This window comes from Periplaneta americana, chromosome 14 (assembly GCF_040183065.1).
Source record: "Periplaneta americana isolate PAMFEO1 chromosome 14, P.americana_PAMFEO1_priV1, whole genome shotgun sequence".
Classification (NCBI taxonomy): domain Eukaryota; kingdom Metazoa; phylum Arthropoda; class Insecta; order Blattodea; family Blattidae; genus Periplaneta; species Periplaneta americana.
This window is the reverse complement of record NC_091130.1, coordinates 54,740,370-54,762,593: the sequence shown is the minus strand read 5'-3', so window position 1 is coordinate 54,762,593 and position 22,224 is coordinate 54,740,370. Positions and strand designations below refer to the sequence as shown.

General features: G+C 33.7%; 1 protein-coding gene across 2 annotated transcripts; it reads left to right on the top strand.

Annotated features, from left to right (window-relative positions):
- The first annotated feature begins 53 nt into the window (after positions 1–53).
- On the top strand, positions 54–20,544 carry LOC138713301 (ankyrin repeat domain-containing protein 54-like). Of its 2 annotated transcripts, XM_069845288.1 has the most exons (7): positions 54–280; positions 401–806; positions 1,604–1,721; positions 2,448–2,555; positions 4,743–4,893; positions 5,819–5,934; positions 6,868–20,544. In XM_069845288.1, the coding sequence occupies exons 2-7, from the start codon at positions 570–572 to the stop codon at positions 7,197–7,199; spliced, it is 1,062 nt and encodes a 353-aa protein (XP_069701389.1). In that variant the 5' UTR covers positions 54–280; positions 401–569; the 3' UTR covers positions 7,200–20,544. The 2 variants fall into 2 exon arrangements, with proteins under 2 accessions (XP_069701389.1, XP_069701388.1); XM_069845287.1 differs by having other exon boundaries at positions 54–806.
- The last annotated feature ends 1,680 nt before the right edge of the window (positions 20,545–22,224 follow it).

The window sequence follows — 22,224 nt, the reverse complement described above, 5'->3', positions numbered from 1 at the left end:
CATATAAGTTTACCATTATTGCAGAATTTATGTTGATTACTCCGTACATTGATAATTTCACAGAATCATGGGAAATGGAAAGGACTGGCGCAATAGTGTACGGAGTGTACGTATTTTGCGTAAATATATGATCGTGATGTTGTTGTGGTGGTAGCGAGCTACTGTAATAGCGGAACTTTAATTATGTTAGACATTTTATAGTTCTGATGCTTCACTTGAAATACTTAACACGGAAAAACCCATGAATAAAAAGGCAAATTTTATTGTGCTTATTATCTCAGTGCGTATGCTTGTTACCTATACGTAAATTGTGTTAATGAAGTATGGGGGGAGGGGAAATGTAATAGACAACTGTCACCTAGTGGTCAATATTTTATAATCAATTGTTGTGTTTTTATAGCTGAGTTGACAAGTGAGACAGAAGGAATCGCAAAGGAAATAACTCTTTTTACTTCACTATTACGAACAACGCAAGAATGTAAAACGTTACTACAGTTCGTTAAAGTCTTGAAAGAAAGAGCAGTGGCATGTGTATTTAGATACCAGATTTTTATAATTCTTTTCCTCCGATGACTTCTGTAGATTCTGGAGTAGAAACGGGAAATGATAGTAACGACAGTTACGCAACTTTAGATTCTCAGTCAACAACTCAAGAAGTGAGCCCTGTGAAGATATCAACTAATTTGGTTCACCCTCTTCAGCAGTCTGCAGTACAAAATTCAGTCATGAGTAAGTCTACATCATCTGCTGAACACTCCAGTGGCACCAATGGTACTGTGGATAGCAAGAGTCGTGACGATATTGAGGTAGGCATTGTCAATAATAGTATATTTACTAAACCTAGACGTAGAGCCCTCTTAACCCAGACGCAGCATTGTAAGAGTCTGCGCAGCAAAAATTGCCATTGATAAAATGAGCAAATTACAAGAATATATTTCAGTCTTATATTGCCTTTGTGGAAAATGTCAACAAAATTTATTCTACTAATTTATTTTTATATTTGTAGGTCTGCTCATGAAAAATTCGATAGAAAATGTTGGTCAATATGACGGACATCAATGACGTCATCGCGGATCAGTGGCAGGTTGTTTGGTTTGTTGAGCTTTTCAGTATGCTTTGCATTTAGACCTACGGTTTTTGGTAGTCATACCAAATCCTGAAAGAACCAAACCTAACCTGTCACACGTATCCTCAGTTATGTCCGTCATATTGACCGTTTTATACCGAATTACCCAAAGTTCATAAATAGTAAACACAGTGAATATTATTTTATAAAATTCTTATGAATTAAAAAAAAAAAAAGTAAGGTACAACTTCGATACTTCCCATACTACACGTGGGGGGGGGGGAGAAAACGTACTTACATCATTGAAACCCTTTCACAATCCTCGGACTCACGTCATTTACTTAAATATTTTCTCAACTAACCCACTTAACCCCCCCATTTAACCCATAACGAAACGCAAATCAGATGTCATTCTGTATATGGTATGGGAAGATATCGAAAATTGGCCAAAAAGGTAACAATTTTCACTCCCAACTTTTGTCCATTGGCCTACACATACATACCATGCATTAAATAACATTCTTTGCTCTTCTTCAGGATTTGGAATTTCGACTTCCATTGTACAAGCTATCAGAAATGGAATCTCCTGCTGGTTTGACATTCCGTAATTTGCAGCCTTCTAGCCTTGGTTTAGGCAATGGATATGAAGTCATAGGTATGATAGAAAACATATTATAGGACTAATACCATAATTATAGCCTAGCTTAATTTAATGTAAGGTTAATAGGTGAAGGTTACAGTACGATTATTTAGTCCTGACAGTCGCCGACATTATGCGCCTGGGTCAGGCTAGTCCATTATGTTACGCCAAGTGGTGTTTGGGTTAGTCAGTCACTTGCATTCAGAGCGATTGAATGGCATGTGTGCGGTAGAGCGGTGTGTTTCCAGTACAGTTAAGCTGTACTGCATTTTTTTACCGACCGCTCACTTATCTCTACTCCAGAGCTCTCCCCACTAATTACTCCTATTACTTTCCCTCTTTCACATCGCTGAGCTGTCAGGACTAAATAATCGGTCTGTACTTATGTCCCATCTCTTACGAATAAGTAAGAGATGGTAAGAAAATTAGTCTACTATCAACTGATGAAAGTCCAATGTCGGAGACCTTTCAATATCTGTTATTTGGAATAGGTATTTAAGTAAAGAAGGTTGTGTTAAATTTCTCTGTATAAATAATGATTCGATTTTTTTAAGAGGTTTCTTAGTGTTGACTTTTTCATTTCTATTCAAGTATGCTTGTACAAAATTCACATCGTCATTATTCATTTCTGTACTCTGCATAGTGGATTGTGCCAATTTAATATTTAATTTAAATAATTTTATAAATAATAATGTCTTATATATCATTCAAACACTATAATAATATTGACGTTCTTTCCAGGTCACACTTGTTCCGTATACCAGCATGAAATGCAACGAAAAATGCGAGTCTTGCATTGTCGCCTGAAGAATCATCGGGATACGTGGTACCAATTTAAAGGACCTTTGGGTAAATCAGTTTTCAACAGAGTAGGATCAGTGTGATAAATTGATAAATTAGGGTGCGCTTAAATAAATGAAATTCTAAAATAATGAAGTTCTTAAACACAATAACTGCAGATTTTAGATTAAAATAAGTATTCATTTATTAATTCATAGTGTTCTGCCCAAGGGTAGTTCTTTCACTGCAAACTCAGCATTCTCCAATCTTTCCTATTTTCTGCCTTTCTCTTTGTCTCTTATGATCCATATATCTTAATGTCGTCTATCATCTGATATCTTTTGTGCCCCGAACTCTTCTCCCGTTCACCATTCCTTCCAGTGCATCCTTCAGAAGGCAGTTTCTTCTCAACCAGTGACCTAGCCAATTTCTTTTCCTCTTTCCGATCAGTTTCAGTGTCATTCTTTCTTCATCCACTCTTTCCAACACAGCTTCGTTTCTTTTTCTGTCTGTCCATTTCACACATTCCATTCTTCTCCATATCCACATTTCAAATGCTTCTATTCGCTTCTCTTCACTTCGTCGTAATCTCCATACAATGCTACACTCCACACAAAGCACTTCAGTAGTCTCTTCCTTAGTTCTGCAGTGCCTGGGAAAAGTGACATAAGTCAGTTTCCGCAAATCTTTTTTGGTCATTTATTGACAACTTACAGAACATCTGCTCGCTTGAAAAAAGAGACATAAGTATTTCTCCCATTACAATAATTCATACAGAAAAAAATCAAATCGACATAAACCAGCGTAAGTTGTCAATAAATTATCAAAAAAGGTTTGTGTAAACTGACTTATGTCACTTTTCCCAAGCACTGGAGAGTTTCTCCAGAGGTCCACAGAAGATGCTCCTTTTTCTATTAAAAGCTTCCTTTGCCATTGCTATCCTCCTTTTGACTTCCTGGCTGCAGCTCATGTTACTGCTTATAGTACATCCCAAGTATTTGAACCTGTTTACTTGCTCTACTGCCTCATTTAGAATTCGCAAATTTACCTTCTTTACTTTTCTTCCTATGACCATGGTCTTCGTCTTGTTTTCATTTATCTTCATTCCATACTGCTCACAGCTGTCATTTAGCTCTAGTAGCATATCTCTTAGTATCATCTCCTCTTCTGAAAATAAATATGTAGTGTCATAATTAGATGACATACTTTCTTATACATTTTACACATTTCACAATAATTTAGGACAGCCTAATTCTACAGAAAAAGCAGATAAAAGGAGACACCATTTTTTCTTTAACAATTGCATACTATGAATAATATATAGTACTAAGCACTTGGTTTTACTTTCTGGTTCCCAATACTTTCCACAGAATAACCTAGAACTAGCCACCTGTTGTACATAGTAGTGAATAGATGTATCGCCGCCATATTGTGCATATCAAACGTCACGAGCAAATAAATCACCATTAAAATATAAAAGACAATTGTTAAAGTAAACACAGAACAACTGTAAACATGAGGCAGCACTAGATGCAGCTGCTATTCTGCAATCAGCCATTGAGATCGCTGCAACGTTGTCTAGTTGACTGCACTAGCTCGTTGTGGTGAATTCTTTTTATTTATTTCTTTACGTGCACAAAATGTATTTCATATAGGACTTTTTTTGATAAAATCATGAGAAAGAGCCATTTTTATTGAAGATGTCTGTCCATACCGCATGCCTGTAGGATTCTCGGTTGGCGAGATAAGTGCTAACCTTGAAACTATTATAAACACAGTGACCCTTGTTTTGTTAAACCAAAATATAACAACTGAAACTGAATTTTTTGAGTCCTGCATCATAATTCATATCAGTGTGATAGAAAATATGGGTAAAGACGTGTTTCGAGTTGTTGAAAGATGAAATTTATTTATACACGCTTTAATACTCTATGCCATATCGCATGTGTATGATATAGGGGTATATCAGTAGACCATGAACTATTGTGATTCTGTTTCTATTTTCATAAAATTATATAGCTTTTATACATCTTAACCTAATTTCAATTTTATTAAGAGGGGTGATGGGTGAAATTTTGGTCATTTTCAATCAAAAATCACATTTTCGTTTTCTTATTAAAAAAATGAATCGACAGTCTCTTATTTATATGTTGCTTATTTCTATTGCCATAAAATGCTATTTGACCTTCAGCACTTCTAAAAGTGTTGTGTAAATTGTGTACAATGTTAATGCTAAATTGAATTAATTTATAACAGATGAGCGCCGATTACGCCAGGCTGCCTCAACTAATAATGTGGAGCAGGTAGCAGCTTTATTGGATTCAGGAGTTGACCCTAATTGCAGAGATGAACAGCGTAGATCTCCACTTCACTTGGCTGCCTGTAGAGGCTATAGTGAAGTTGTGAGGTTTGTAATTTTCAGTTCTGTTAACTTTAATTATTGTCAATAGCTATTTATTAATATGACAACATCTTAATTAAAGCAGTATGTATTTATAAATGCTGTTGAAATAGTTAGGAATAAAGTAGGCCCACTTACTGCGATAAGAATGGATATAAATTTACAGTATATTATGAAAGAAAGTATTACTTTGTTAATCATTTAAGAATTCTTTAAAATTTTCTATAACATACATACAAACTGTACATATATGTATCTCGGTCGGCTAAGGTGCTTGCCTGCCGGTCCAGAGTTGCGTTCGGACACAGGTTCGATTCCCGCTTGGACTGATTACCTGGTTAGGTTTTTCCGAGGTTTTCCCCAACCTTAAGGCAAGTGTCAGGTAATCTATAGCGAATCCTCGGCTTAATCTCGCTAAATATCATCTCACTTTCACTAATCCCATCGACGCTAAATAACCTTGTAGTTGATACAGTATCATTAAATAATCAAATAAAATATTATATATGTATATATATATATATATATATATATATATATGTATGTATAAAATACAGTGCGTTCGTAGCTCGGCCGAACCACTAAAACATTCAAATTTGAAAATTGTACTTTCAATAATTGTTCCTTTTAAAATTATTCATGTTTATTTTTTATTTCATCATCCTTAATTAAAAGTTTTCTTGTTTATTTCATCATCCCTAACTAAAACTTTTCTAACACTTGTTTATATTATTTAGGTTATGTTATAACGGTCAGCCGAGCTACGAATACACTGTATTATTAGTACATATCCATTTGAAAATACAGTTCAGAAGTCAACTTTATCTTATTTCTTCAAATGCTTAGGAGATGGCCAGATTACCGGAAATTAAGTTGCAAGTTACAGATTTCATTCATCTTGAAACAGAAGTAAATTTTCCTTGGTTTGCAGATTATTGTTGGAGAGAGGGGCAGACCCAAATCGGAGGGATTCTCTGGGAAACACTGCTCTTCACCTTGCTGCATGCACCAATAACGTTGGTGTTGTTACTTTACTGCTCAAAGCAGGTATAGTTTTGTTCATACATATTTAGTAATGAGTACAAATTAAAACAAGAGAAATATTTTAAGTTTCTTTATGCTCAACCATGCCGAAATGCAGTAATTATACACCTGGTAGTAGCCCTTTAATGCACCTCATTAAAGTATACGTATTCATTATAGTTCAGTTGTTCAGCCAATGAGAAATCACCTTTGTAGCATTATGAAAGCGCAAGTATCGATTATTCTCGGATATGCAATCGAAAGACAACTAGCGAAAAGTCATGGAGGCTGGAAATCCAATACTGTCGCAGAAGGTTATGTTCTGTTACTATAATAATTAGCGTTAATTGTAAATAATATTCAAATAAATTCAATTTGTCATCTCGTTTTTCAATTCTAAATCAATTTCCAGGTTATATCAAGACTAATGTTCATGTTATTCTCTAGATTATATCAAGGTCAATGAAATTCGTGCCTCGGAAAAAATTAATACTTTCGCATCTGCACACATCTCACAATTTAGAAGGTCAGTTCGCTCCTCACTTACATAACCATAATATGAATACTTCTGAATAATTTCAAGTTAGAAATATGGTCGAGCATAAAAAGTCGTATGAAACTTGCCTATAGTGATAATTAAGACGCTCGTATGAAAATTATGAAACTCGCTTGCGCTCGTTTCATAAACAAACATACTCGCGTCTTAATTACTACCATTATAGGCTCGTTGCATAATGTACTATTTTACGTTTGTAATTTTCAGTAGTTTACAAGTAAAGGAATGCAATATGTAATTACATAAGAATCTGGGCCATAGTTATATATCTTACATGTCAAATGATTTAAGCTTGTGCGAGATATTTAATCTATGACTTTCAATATTGTTTTCTTTGAATAGAACAAATATACAGTATAAAAAGAGTTAGGTTGTACTGACCAGATTGCAACATTTTATAGGCACAGATGTTAGCTGCAGTGATCATTTTGGTCGCAACCCATTGCAGCTGGCCCAGTCCAAACTCAAATTGCTTCAGAGAGGTGCTGCAAATTCAGAGGATTCAAATATAGTCAAGGAAGAGGTACGACAAGTTATAGAAATGATGTTGGCTTATTTGCATAAACGTGGTCAGGAAATAGAGGCCGAACTGCTAGGAGCATTCTCATCAAGACTGACACTCAGCAACACTCGTGAGGAAGTGGAGACGGGAGTGCGGGACCTGCTGGCCAGTCTGGCAAGTCTCAGCATAGACAAGACTGCCAGTGACCAGACAAAAAGCACTGACAAGTAACAAGTGATTTTTATCATATCATCTGTACAGGACCAAGCGTTCTGATGCTGTATCTGTTTCTATAAGTGAGAAAAACTCATTTTATTTAATATGCCATTCAGTCAGACTGAATAAAGGTGTAACATACTCGTAATGTTGCATTGATTGAAATACTCTTATTTTAAATTAATTTTACAGAGAACAAATTGTTATTGTAGGAATCCATAGCAAATTTAATCTGGAGATTATGCAAATAAACCTCACTTGGCAGCAGAAATGAGCAGACTGAGTTAAGTTATATTTTGGCCATGAAAAAATATCTTCATAATCTTTCATGACTAATGAGTACATTGTGAAGTTGTTTAAACTTCTCACCGTTTTCTCCACTCTACTTTACTCTGATGTGGAACCACCAACTGAGTAATCACATCATTCATATTTGACAAGCTGGTCGTAACTGATTGTATGGTCACCTCTGCTATACAGGTAGAGCTTGAATGCAGAGAAAAGTTGAGATAATATGCATAAAATACAGTGTGTTTTAAATCACAGCAACAAAAATAGGGCTAATTCAAACTTTAATTCGATTGATAAAGTTGATACCAATATGTGCTAAACTCATACATTTACGGAAAAATTCAGTTTGAACTAACAAAGGAACTGTATGTAAGCTCATGTCGAAACCTCTCCTCAAACTGTGCACATAGATCTCTATAGCAGATAGGCAAACGTAGAAAATTAGCTACCCATACTAGCTGTAAGGTTATGCAAACTTACTTGTAATGTTGCGTAAAGAAATAAGTACATGTGGCCACTGGCGTAGCTCAGTCGGCTGAGGCACTTATCTCCTGATCTGGAGTTGCGCTCGGGCACGGATTCGGTTCCCACTTGGACCAATAACCTGGTTGAGTTTTTTCCGAGGTTTCCCCAATCATAAGGCAAATGTCAGGTAAACTGTGGCAAATTCTTGACCTCATCTCGCTATCACCAGTCCAGTAGTTTACACAGCGTCATTAAATAACCAACTAAAAATAAATAACTACATGTACTTGGAGCTCTTAGTTGAGTTGCCATCCTCTGTGAATCCCTAACTTATACGTGAGATGTGAGGCAAGGTTGTGCACTGAGGACTACTACTGAATGCTGGGGCTATTCAGTTTTTTATAATCCTTTATCCAAGCTTAATTTCTAGGCCTTATATTTGGTGTGGCCAGCTAATGTTTTTATAGTTGTATATCTGCTGGAGACATCAAACTACTTGTTCAATTTAAGGTTAGGTTTGGATATGAGCTCATTAATTCCATTGTGAAAATGAGACACTTAACTGCTGTTACACTGTAGAGAAGTATTTAAATACATTTTTTTTTCCGCCACATTTATGTGTTTACTGTCACTGTGGTCGGAATAAATGTTGTAACTTTCCAATATGATATTTATAAAAGAAATTACGTTCACATCAAGACAACTTCAATACCCTGTAGTCACTCAGGTAGAAATATTAATTGCAATGACACCAGTGAAAAACATAAGGAAACTAGCATTGTTTGCTCACTTCAAGCTTCAGTGATGTCAAAAATAAAGAAAGTTCAAAGTTTCAGAAAATGGAAGAGTTTAGTGCAAATTTGGTACATGTAATAATATCACTCAGATTAGTCTGAAAGTTATGCCTTCTCTACCCCCCCCTCCCTTTACGCCGTTATTTTTTTAAAATTCTGTACAAAGACTCATTCAAAATGAAAGCTTATCCACATCATTTGGTACCATTCACAGTGATTTGATGTAAAATAGAAGCATAAGCAGTTCGTGTATTCATTCTTTGCTGATTTCATCGCCAATGTTTTTAGTTTTTTATGTGTGTTCTCTCTTCCTGTCATCCACTCTCTTTCGATCTTCGATTTTACTCTTCAGAATTAATTTCAGCACTTCTTAATTCTCTACAACTTTTTCACCTAATAAGAGATTTTATCTGTACTTAATGATTCACCCAGATACCGTTAGTATAGTTGCTAGGAAGACTGTCCTGGTCGAAAGCAAGTGATTTTGTCTTCCAGAAAGGCTTTGGAGCTTACTGAGAATGACTGTTCTACTTTTCTTTTTTTATTAAAGCAGCAGAAGCATGTTCCTTAACTCCAAGTGTCAAGGTTACAAAAGTAATGAGTTCTGTAATTTGTAGTTTCTGAAGACCTTCACGGCGTATAACACTAATAATATAAACTAAAATGAGTAAGAAGCCAGGATTCGTTGATATTGAAGTGCTGAAGTAATATGTTATTTCTCCAAGAAATGATTTTCACTTTTCCAAAACAATTTGCATTTGCATGATAGGATTCAGTACTTGAATTTGTAACAAAGTGGTCATTTACAGATGGTATTCTTGAGTGACGTAACAGGAAACAACTTCTTCGAAAACCTGAGATTGAAAGTATTATAAAATATTGACTGTGAAAAGTTACTTGATCAGATTATCATGACTGACTGACTGACTACTCGCCACTACAGGCCTATGTGAGCCTTGGCCTCCTTCACAATCAGTCCCCATTCTCTTCTATTTCCAATATTTTCTCTCCATCTCCTTATGTTCATAATTTTCAGATCTTCCATCACATTATCCATCCATCGGATTCTAGGTCTTCCTCTCTTCCTTGTTGAATAACATCTTGCTGTAAACACTTTTAGAGGTATTCTATTCTCATCCATTCGTTCTAGGTGACCTAGCCATTGCAGCCTTAGTGATTTTATAAATCTTATTATATCTTCTCCTTTAATAAGTTGGTTGATTTCCTCATTATATCGAATTCTCCACATGCCGTTATCCAAAACAGGTCCATAAATTCTTCTCATTATTTTATGTTCAAATTTCCTTAAAGAATCTTGGTCTGATTTTATCAGTATCCATGTTTCTGCGCCATATGTAACAATTGGCCTTATTAATGTTTTATATATCTGTATTTTATCTGTCCTCGTTAATATTTTCCTTTTTAGTAATTTCAGATTTGCAAAATATGCTTTATTCCCTGCTTGAATTCGGTCTTTTATTGTGGCACCCATTTTAATTTCAATCATTATATTCCCCAAATAGTGGAATTTTACTACTCAAATACTTTCTGTTCAATCTGCAAATCACATGGTGTTCTCTTTTCTTCTGAGGCTGATACTATCATATATTTTGTCTTTTCTATATTAACTCCCAGTCCCATTTTTTCTGCTTTCTTCTCTAATTCTTTATATACTTCTGTTATTTTATACTTAGTCCTGGCTACAATGACTATCGTCAGCATATGCACAAATCTGGCTCATCTTATTGAAAACAGTACCTCTTTGATGTATATCCTTTATAACATGATGGAGGGCCAGTATGAATAATGTGATAGACAATCCATCTCCCTGTTTCACACCTCTATTGAACTGAAAACTATCACTTATTTTATTATCAATTTTTACTTTAGCTTTGGTATTTGTCATAGTCATCCTTATCAGTCTAATTTCTGTGGAATTCCCATTATATGCATAGCTTCATATAATTTCTTCCTATTAATACTATCAAATACCTGTCGGAAATCGATAAACAATATATGTAAATCTAACCCATATTCATAATGCTTTTCCAGTATTTGTCTTATGGTAAAGAGCTGATCAGTAGTTCCCCTACTGAGCCTAAACCCACACTGATTTTCACCTATTACTGTTTCTGTTATCTGTTTGTCTCTCATTAATTGCTGCTGATAATACTTTATTAGCTAAGGTTATCATGGAGAAACTATTGAAGTAGATGTAAATGCGAAGAAGTGAGAAGGTTGTCCATGTGGACAGAATGCCAGCAACAGACTAAATTGTCAGAAAAAAATCGTCTGACAGGGAGAAGGTACCTAGGAAGAGTCATAAAATGTTGGAGTTTCTGATGATCTAAATTGGAGTAACAGGTCACAGATCTGTAACATAGACGAGGACACAAAAGTTCAGTGAACTGTTAGCTACCAAATTGCTTTCATTTCGTTAATGTTCCATATTTATATTTCTCATTGTGAATGGTCCATGTCAGTCTATTTACATTTTTAGCAGTGATCATGTTTAAGTTTGCATTATTAATGAAGTCTAAATTAATTGTTATTTACTAGTATTTCTGCTCTAATTATTATGGAATATAATGATGTACCTCATATTCTGGAGCAGCTAATACTGCAGTTGAAGCTGCCACTGATTCGGTTGCTAGCCTATTGTGGAGTGTATTAGAGACTCTCCCAGAGCTGAAGACAAGAAACTGACATCTGTCTCTATCTAGTGCTAGAATTAAGAATCTTGATTAGCCAAGTATAAATCTGTAGTGCTCGGGAAAAATGGCACAAGTCAAAAATGTTAATTTTACAGGAGAAGAAAAAAACTGTCTTCACACTGGTTTATGTTGATTTGATTTTCTTCTGTATGAATTATTCTAATGGGATAAATACTTATGTCTCTTTTCCCAAGCAACCAGATGTTCCGTAAGTTGTCAATAAACTGATAATTTTTTTTTGTGGAAATTGACTTATGCCACTTTTCCCAAGCATTGCTTAATATACTTAGTCATAAATACTAGATAATTAAGGAACATGTGAAAACATATTTCATGTTGAATATAACATATGCTAGTAATGTAAGAATTATTTTTCATTCCATATAATACGAGAATGGGAGCCGAGTTAGCTTATATATAGGTCATTCGTTATCTCGTGAAACCAAATACTTCAGTCCGCTGTAGCATATAGTAAGAACCTTATGGTAGGGGTACATGAGCTTGCTTGCTACAAGTAGAAGCATAGTGAGGGAGAGAAGCTTCTCAGTCCACTTTCTTCTTCCTCTGACATTCAGTTAAATTTCACGAGATACTGAATGGCCTGTAGTAGAATGACAGATCATTGACTGACTGACTGAAAGGGAGAGGGTTCAGTCCTAGGTATAGGAGAGGGACTTTTCTTTTAGCCATAACTTTCAAAACTGCTCTGCGACTCAGTCTGTTATAAATTGATTGTTGGGATAAAGGCGGCTGGAGTTTGAAAGCTAATCACTTCGTTCTCATGACAGGGTTAAGAAAACATGGGACCTCTACTTCCCTGCTGTCTGTTCGACTTCATGATATGTGCTGTCTTAATCTTCAATACGTAATGAAACTATATGTGTACTTAATATTTAGAGACTACACTTGATATATCAATTTTATATTTGGCAAAATTATTGATATTTCAGGAGTAGTGTATTTATTTTCTCCATTGAGGTCATTTAAGGTAAGAAGTGTTGCCACTGATATTATACAATGCCACCTTTTCTGTTGAATTATCAGAGAAGGAAGCACAAACAAGCAACACTACATTCTACTTGTTATGTCCAAAATAACATAAGTCATGCTGAATTGAATAGTTAGTACCCATCAACTCAAGTTTATAAAAAAGGAAAATAGTAAAATCTTTATTCTGAGGTCCCAGTATTGTTATTGTTAATTAATGCTGAGCTTTTGGCAATAAAGCCATTAAGACTCTTGCTTTCCAATATAGGAAAGTGATGTAGCAAAAAGTATAAGCATTTTAATGTAGGCACCAAATTTTTATGTTATGGTGGTTATATCACCTACACACAACATCCAAACTGTTCAGAGGACCACACCGTGGGTCCAGATGATCTAGCTGGGAGGATTGTCCAGACAACTCCATCGACCGTATTCCCTCTTCACCACTTAGGGGACGCTTATGCATGCCACGGCAGGTCAGCAGCCTTGTTTGTTAAAAACAGGTTGCACCACGGGAAGGTGAGATGGGATCTGAGTAGAAGAGGTTATGGAATGCACTTCACTACTTCTTGCAACTCATGAGATGCCAATGTAATTACAAGGAAACTATATAGAATAGCAGAAAATTTACTGTATGTAATAGTCATTGGACTATAGTCATTTTCTTTGTGGATCTGAATGGCATAATGATTGATGATATTCATGTAATAACCTGATGTATGTACATACTAGTCGATGAAGTTGTTCTGAGTGATGTAATGGAAACAGAGAATCACAACTTAACCTTGTGTTAAATGGAATCCTGTGCCCTTATCCACATTTTAGGTTTTACATTGCAGAAAAATGCTCACTGGTGTCTACTTAATGGAAAACTAGGTGTATATAGACCTGTTATGAACATGGAATAGTTACTTGCTTCTTCCATTGTCAACATTTAAGAAGTATTGTTCAGAATTATGTGAAAGTTGGCATTGTTTCAGTCATTATTAATATTGTTATATGTGATTTATGAGGAAATATTAGATCTACATACCACATTCAGAAAACTTTCAAAGTGAAATCATCTTAAAATTGCGTTATTTTAAAAAGTTCAATTCTACAATCAACTTTTTTCACATACAGTAAAACCTCCTTTTAACGAACTCTTGGTGGTTTTCTTGAAAAGATATATTAATTTAATATGAGTAAAGAAGAGCTGAGAATAGAAATTAAAAATTGAATACCCACAGGCCATTTAACTATATCATCATCGTAATCATAACCATTTCATGTATTAGATAGACCTACAGGCCTGTTACGGTCTCTATCCAGCACTTTTTAGGTCTTTCCAAGTTCCTTCGGCCTCTTGGAGTATAGCGTAAGATCAGTTTTGGCAAGTGCTTGGCGAACATCCTGGCAACATGTTCTCTCCAGTTCAATATTTAACTATATTATAATGACCAAGCTGTGGATTTTTAGGCAGGCAAAATAGGCATTCAAAATTCTAAAAATAGGCATTTAAAAAGGCACTAACAAATTTCTAATTCACAATGGCTAACACGACCATAGCGTAGCATTATACACTACTTTCTATAGGAATGTCGTTATGGCAGTGAATAATTAAATATTCATCCAAATGTTGTAATGAGAACTGATGTCTATTGTCTGTAAGAATGTTCTTAAGTTGGGAGAAACTCCCTTCTACTTCACATGAAGTGATAGGGCAATACTTCAGGGATCCAATCTCAGCTGGGGACCAAACCAGTGGGAACACAGTAATGACAATGTATTTTCCAATCAGTGCTTCTGATGACTTTTGCTTCGGCATATCTCCATGGTATACTTCACGTATTACAGCAGAAAATTCAACTCCATACTCAATTCACAAACTCACAAAACGGATACACAATTTAAAACAACTACCCTAGTCAACAACCACAATGATTCATGCGGCTTTCAAAATGCATTTTTTCTTATTGGTTGATTTTAAAATTATTCGAATTTCTCCGCGCTCTGCTGGCAGTAAAATGTAACACACACAATTATTGATAGTTCTCTATCACTTCCCTCTGCTAGATAAAAAAGAAACAAATTACAGATTCAAAAAATATCGATAGAATGGTCAGTAAATTCAAGTATAATATATAATACGGATATTTAGGCAACTTCTAGGCATTTATAAGCAAATAGGCATTTACAAGTGAAATAGGCAATTGTAGGCACTATAGAATTCGCATATAACACTCACAATGTCTTAAAATGGATTTGTAACCTAAAATCTTCCGCCTTCAGGTTAAGGATTAAAATAGGTATATAGGCATAAATCCACAGCTTAATAATGAAATATCTTTAATATCCATTAAAATGTGCTATTAGCAAACACATTAACAATAAACTTTCGCAAACACATGGTATATTTTCACAAAATCACGACATATTTGAAATACTGTAACTAAATTTACTATTTTCTTATAGAAATACACAGTAACATTTCTATAAGCTTCCAATATCGATGTGTACTATTGATTGAGACTGATTACAGATGTTTGAAACAGTTACGAACTTTGCTAAAATAGGGTGTGTATTCGGAAATCCGGTCAAAATGTATTCTTAGATGTGAGATTTTTCTTAAAGCAGAGTTTCTTAAAATGGGAATGTTAAACCGAGGTTTTACTGTAAATTCTCTAGTGACTATTTGGATCACATGAAATAACAAAATCGTAACTAGTCATCCTTTTACATTTTAGTTTCTGTTGTCTTAGAGTGAAATGAAGGAAAAGAAAACAGGCTTGTAGGAAGAGAAAAAAAACAGAGAATTTTGTTGACAGTAAGGGCATTATAGTATTCGGAATAACTAAATTTTTCATAGTTGTACGGGTACTATTTTTTTCTCTTCCTCTTGCAGGCATGTCTGATAGACACCTTTAAAAGAAGTTGGTTACATATCACAAGTGTTTCATTCAAACTTGTAGACCTGTGGTAAGTTTATAATGCAGGTGTACATTTATCTTTTCAACATTGTTTTATCACTTTTGTGAATTAATCATTTATGTGAGTTTAGATTTCTAAACCTCTGTTATGCTTCTGATGTATGTTTTGGATGACGAAGAATTCAACTTAAAAACTTAGTAAACAGGATAGTAGATTATAGAAATATGACTCTGCGTTTTCTACATGCAAAATGAACGAGACCATCATTTGTTTTTGACATTTATTAACCCTGAAACTGTTTCAGTAGATGTGACTGTGATTCTCTTGACACAAAAAGATTTATCTGCATATCTGTAGTCATGAGGATATCAGATCGGACTGAGTCTACTTATTCCATGAAATTTATGTGAATTCTTATCTTGTTAAATAACTTGAAGTTTTAAAGTCAAAACTTTAGATAGCACTGTCTTCTTGAATTTTCATGAAAATAAATGTCTTTACTTTCTTTGGAGAACTTTACTTTTGTATTATTTCCGACTTGCTGTTAGATTATATAACAATGATAGGAGCTTGTACAGATCTGTAAATCATGTAAAGTTTATAAAAAATTGTTTGTTGCTTTGACTAGAACACCATTATGACCTTTTCCTTATTTTATTGATTTCTTGGAATTCTGAGTTTCTGTGAATTTCAATTAACTGTACTCCTTTATTCATAACTATCTGAATTCTTATAGTATTCATCATAGCCTTTTTAATTAGGAAGATTCTACTATCTGGTGTCCTAACCTGTTACATGCGTGTGTTAGAAAGTATGTACTGAAGGCAGTATGTAGATTAAAAATCTGCTTAAGCAAAATTTAGACGTACTTATTTAAGTCCAGCCATCTTTACTTTTATTTAGTTATTTACTATTAGACTAGGCACATCTAAATAGTTTGTGCAGACATGGTACTTAGGTGTTATATTTTCCAAATATATCCGCAAACTTGAAATAATGTTAGCTACTCTGGTAACGAGATTAGCTGTGGGGGAGGGGAGAGAAAAAGAATAAGTTTCTCTATGTAAAGGGAGACTCTGCAGCTGGAACACGGTGCTAACCACTTTCTAGCAGGGATTAAAGCATGCTCATACATTTTAATGCCATCGCCAACGAATACTTCACAGTTTGTCATTAACGTAGTAAACTGAAATAATGTTAAAGAAAATTGAAATATGGATAGAGTTGTATTTTTCTTTATTTTATATGTAATAAGTGCAGTATGACCAGGATTTTGTTTCGTGTATGTTTAATGTTGTTATTGTGATGGTTTTCTTCTGGATATTTTTGAATGTATGGCAACTTTTATATAACTCACAATGATTAAGTGCTGTAAATGGGTGTAATATATTATATTATATGTTCTTAGAATAAAATAGGTTAGGTTAGGTTAGGTTTTCTGTATCTGGAACATTTATAATAAGATAGTTCTTTCTTTGTAAAAAAGCTAGAATCTTGCCAGCATTGATACATAATAATTTATACATATTTTTAGTATAACAGAAGTTTTGTTACAGACACACTTAAGGAAGAAACTGGCTTTCTGCGCAAAGATCTTGGATTCAGAACTCTGGAAAACAATGCAACTTTTCTATATTCTTTTCTCTTTCTGACGAAATGCTAGGTTCAGGAGTTCAAGAAATACTCGATTCTTACTCTGTCAGTATCTATTATAGATTGCAATTCACACAACATTCTTTCAACTGTAACTTTTATCCTGGGAGAAATAAAACTAACTTTGTTCATCATGTGTCACAAATTAATTTACCCTACCTCGCCTATTGGATGTAGGAGAGGTAGATTGTTAAGATCCTGCTTTCAAATGTTCCAGGTTTTGTTAATATATCAGAATAATTGTATGACAACTTCGTGTCGTGAAGAAGATGTACTGTTGCATAAAAGATGAAAATGTTTCAGATGTTTGTTGAAAGTCTGTATTGTAGGACATGTTTGAATGTGCATAAAAATTGGATTCTAGGTGAAATGTATTTGGATTTATATATTGACATACCATTAACTGAACTTCAAACTTTTCCTATTAAAAAATGTCTCTAACACCATTCTAGTGATTTTGGAGTGAGGTATAAATCAATACTTGAAAAAAGCACAGTGTATTACAGTGAAGAAACCGATAAACATTAGAATTGATTTAATAAAAATTCGTGGTAATTAAATACAAAACAAAAAAATAAATAATTATTGTTAAGCACGTATGTAAAACATGCTACAGTTGCTACACAGAGAGTTCCTATGCAGACCGGTCCCAGGTAGTAATGTTCCATCAGCTTAATGACGATAGTGCGGAGTGCCTATTCCGAGGAAGCTAAGTGATAAGGAGTGGAGTGAGACTGGTCTGCTTAACGAAGTGTGCACAGAGTTGTGTGTACATCAGCATATGACTGCTCATCACCAGACAACAGATTTTTTTAGGTAGAGGTTGGAGTGGAACCGGTCTGCATAAGAACACTCTGTATTTTAATGTTGATTGTATAACAACATTGTAATTCAGCTTCTTTGATATGTTGCAAATAGTAAATTTTAATATTGATTTATAATAATTAAATAAGTCTATACCATAGATTTATGTTGCATTCTTTCCTTAAAAGAAATTTGTCGGTTCTGATATAATTTGTTGCATATTCCTCTTGGTATATAAATGTAAATAAATCTTACAAGGCATATACTATGAAGCATGGCTAAAATTATTTGAAATTACAATAATAGTTTAATATCACTGGACTGTCTGAAATTAAGCAAATTATTATTATTATTATTATTATTATTATTATTATTATTATTATTATTATTATTATTATTATTATTATTATGTAATTTCATTGTGGTAGTTTTCATGATGTGACATGATTGTGTTGTCTAAAATACAGAAAGTAATCCAGTGTCACTTTTGGTTAAGTACCTTGTAAGTACAGAGCATTCCAGCCAAGATGTCCCCCACTACCATGAAAACTGGTTAGCGGGCGGGAATGATGCAAGTCCCGGCGTTATGCCTGTCAGATTCCCACGGCTCTCAAATCAGTACCGTATTTATTGCATTTCTGTTGTGTGCATTTGTATTGTGATGTACAGTATAGAACAACGTATTTTTATATGCAAGACTTTCGTGAAATATACTGTACATAGAGAATGTGTTGCCGTATATTCAGGTGTCATTTCCCTAATGGTCCTGTGTCAAATAAGAAAACAATATACAGACTCGTAAAGAAATTTAACGAGACAGGCTTGGTTTAAAATATGAAGTGTCGAGTGAATAAATGGGTCTTAACTGAAGAAACATTAGATGAAATAGGTTTTCGATTAGAACAAAGCCCTCAGAATCTTTGCGCAGATTAGGCCAGAAAGTAGGAGTGTCAAAAACCTCAGTTCAACATGCCACTAAATTATTGAAGTTAAAACTGTACAAAATCCGTGTAGTGCATCACATATGTGAAAATGAACTACAGAAAGTGTCCGGGAATGTGCTGAAGCAATATCAAGCATGCTTGAATGCCGAAAGTCATTATTTCCAGCAATTACTACAGTAAAGTAAGTCTTTTATTTCAGTATTATGAGTTTATTTTGCCGCAAATTACGGTCACCGTTTGGTGGGAGACGGGCGATCTATACAGCATGCAGAGGCCACACGACTACTGGTAGTGAGTGGTCATCTTGGTTCCAACACTCTGTACAAACTACTGAAAAATTTGATGTTCCTGACAGCTGAATTTTTCTTTTATATAAAACTGTAATAATTATAGTAATTTTACCTGCAATTATTGCAGTATGATATTGTGTTGTGTAATGGACACTTGGAGCAATTGAACTTTATTATATATAAAAGGGAAGAAATTGCTTCAAATTACTGTAGTTATTAATTAATTTTGAAAAATATTGATAATATTAAAATGATCATTCTTTACTGTTTAATTTTGAAGACAAAAAGTTTTTGTATTTGATGGTTGTAATTTTATGGTACTAAGTCTGAAATTTTTATATTAGACTCAATTTTTATTCAGAAAGTATTATAAATTCTGAAAATCATTGTGAACACGCTGTAGTGCCAGGTCATTTCATAAAATAATTGATTTGCACTGGTTGAAGGGCTGTGAAATAATAGTCTGCAGAGTATAGAAATTATTGCATAAGAAGAAAATACTTCCGTTTGTTGCAAGATAATACTCAGAGATTATGTATGAAAAAGTAAACCTGTATAGGTTTTTTGTTTAATATATATCATATGCCATACTTACACATTTTTAACAATATCTTATTAAATATATTTTAAAAAGGTGCTTTGAAAATTGAAAGTTGACAAGAGTTTTTTTGGCAAGATGATGGAAATTTACTTCTGATAGTATTGAGCACTAAATCTATAAAAACTCAAATTAAAGGTTACACTGAGAAAACAAAATATTTAATTATAATCTATTGAGTTTTTGTATGTAAATAGAAAGTACTTGTTCCACCAGCAAATTTCTATCCAATTTGTGTCAGTTTCCCTTTTTATAATCCTCACACCCTCTTGCCCAGTAATATGATCTCAGTATCTACACACTTTTATTGTACTATGTTGGGGAATTCTCTATATGTATTCAGGAAGCTTTCATGTGTATAATAATGATACAATATGGAGTGAGAATTATTAGAGCTATAGAATAGTAAATATTTTTCAGAATTATGTTCTAACAGTCTGTATTCCAGCCAATGGAAAGTAACGAAACTGAAACTGAAAATGTTATGAAGTACCTGTCACATTGAAAATGCAATGGCTTATTCACTGCCACTATTTTATTCATAAATGCATTATTGAATCATCAGAAATATGACATTATTCAGGTGTACGTGAAACAATCACTTCCATACATTGAAATGTTACAAAATAAATCTCTGTGATAGATTATAGGAATGTGCTGTACATTTTACTTTGTATTATTATAATCTTGTATGTACTTTAGACTTGTAAACATTTTCACACTTTTGTAAACTGTATCTTTGTAACTTCAGTAGATTTTATGATGGGCCATTTGTTTGAAAAAGAAAACATTCCAGAATTTACTATTTAAACCCACTGACTACATGCTAATGTTGTGTTGTTAGTATTTAACATTGCATCCGTGGGATATGTAAATGAAAGATAAAAATAAAGAGATTCTCTAAAAAAAAGTTTATTTCTTCCTCTTTTCACCATAAGGATGAAGTATGCTCAGTATAGTTGACAAAAACAAATTCAACTAAAGGAATATATGTGTTACTGTAAATGTACGAAGACCGGTAAATCTTAAAATTTACCGGTATAACCTAACATTTACCATTATAGTGCGGTAAAACCCGAAATATCTTATTAGATGCATACATTTTGAACTTTTACCAAGAAATGTTGGTAAATCTCAGGATTTACCAATGCGAGCCGGTAAAAGCTAGATCGAAGAATCTCGCCTTCGTTGTGCAGATTCAGACATGTTTGCAGGGGTGAAGCAGTTCTGAGAGGCTGCGAAAGAAGGTCTTGATATGCAAGCGAAGAAAATGAAAGCAGCCACTTGTAATAAAATTCCAAAATTCTTAGTCGGATAGAATGTGAGAATCAAAGTACCAGATGCAAAAATTGACGCAAAATCAATAATAACTGTGATCATAAATATTTAAGATGAGTTTTATCAACTTGGTACCAAAGCTGGCAAACTGAAGTCATTGTACTCTAGGAACCAACTTATATTGTGTAAAGAAAATTTTATCAGCATTGAAGAATTAGAAAAGGAAGGAATTTATGTACGGGAGTGGTTCGTCAATTACCTTTCGTTGGAGGACAAGGGTTCAAAAAGTGTAAATGTTTAAAAAGTGTTCAACAAAAAAGTGCTTCATAATGTTTGTTTTACTTTATTTGTGGACCTAGACTCTTTGAGAAGATGTAAAGGCTTTGTTAATTTTTATATGAAATACTATAACAGACAGTGGTTAAAATTATAATATTTTTCGCTATTTTTAATATAGACTATTGTTTATTATACTCACATTAGAAAGTATGAATATTTAAATGAATATTTAAAAATATATACAAATTATTTCAGTCATTGCTGAGGTGATTTTTATTATGTTTTAAATAGATCCTAAAACAATAATAAAAGATGAATTGGAAATAGATATGTAAAAGTGCGAAGAACGGCAAATCTTAGTAAAGATTCTTTTTTCTTCTTTAAACGATTTTACCACAGCTGATCAGTAACTCCTGAGATTTACCAACATCTCTTGGTAAAAGTTCAAAATGTATACATTTAATAAGATATTTCGGGGTTTTACAGCACTGTAATGGTAAATGTTAGGTTATACTGGTAAATTCTAAGATTTACCGGTCTTCGTACATTTACAGTAACATATGAATAAAAAATACAAAAATGTACAATAACAATAATTTCATCTAAAAATATTATAGGTTTTCCCACTGTTCTTAAAAATTTGTTGCAACAGGAACAATGTTGCCACGTTCTATTAAATTATTTATGTTTATTGTTTTCTTCTGTAATCCAATAGCTTTTAGTACTTTTCACAATCAGGAACGTGAAATTTTAATTTGTAGTGTTTTGTGTTTTACGAGCTTAGGAAGTGTCACAAACATATATTTTTGAAAGAAATTTTGAGCTTTTCCCTCAGTTATATTTTTCACATGTAACTATATACCGCACTTTTAGACACACCCATTGCTTTAAGTGTTCCCTCTAAAACCTGGCTAACAGAAATTGCTTGTATTACATTCCTTGTATTGTATTTGCTCTGCAAATGCATATAAACACAACATTCTAGTATCAATGTGCATATAATTTCCTTCACCACCTAATTAAATATATTGTA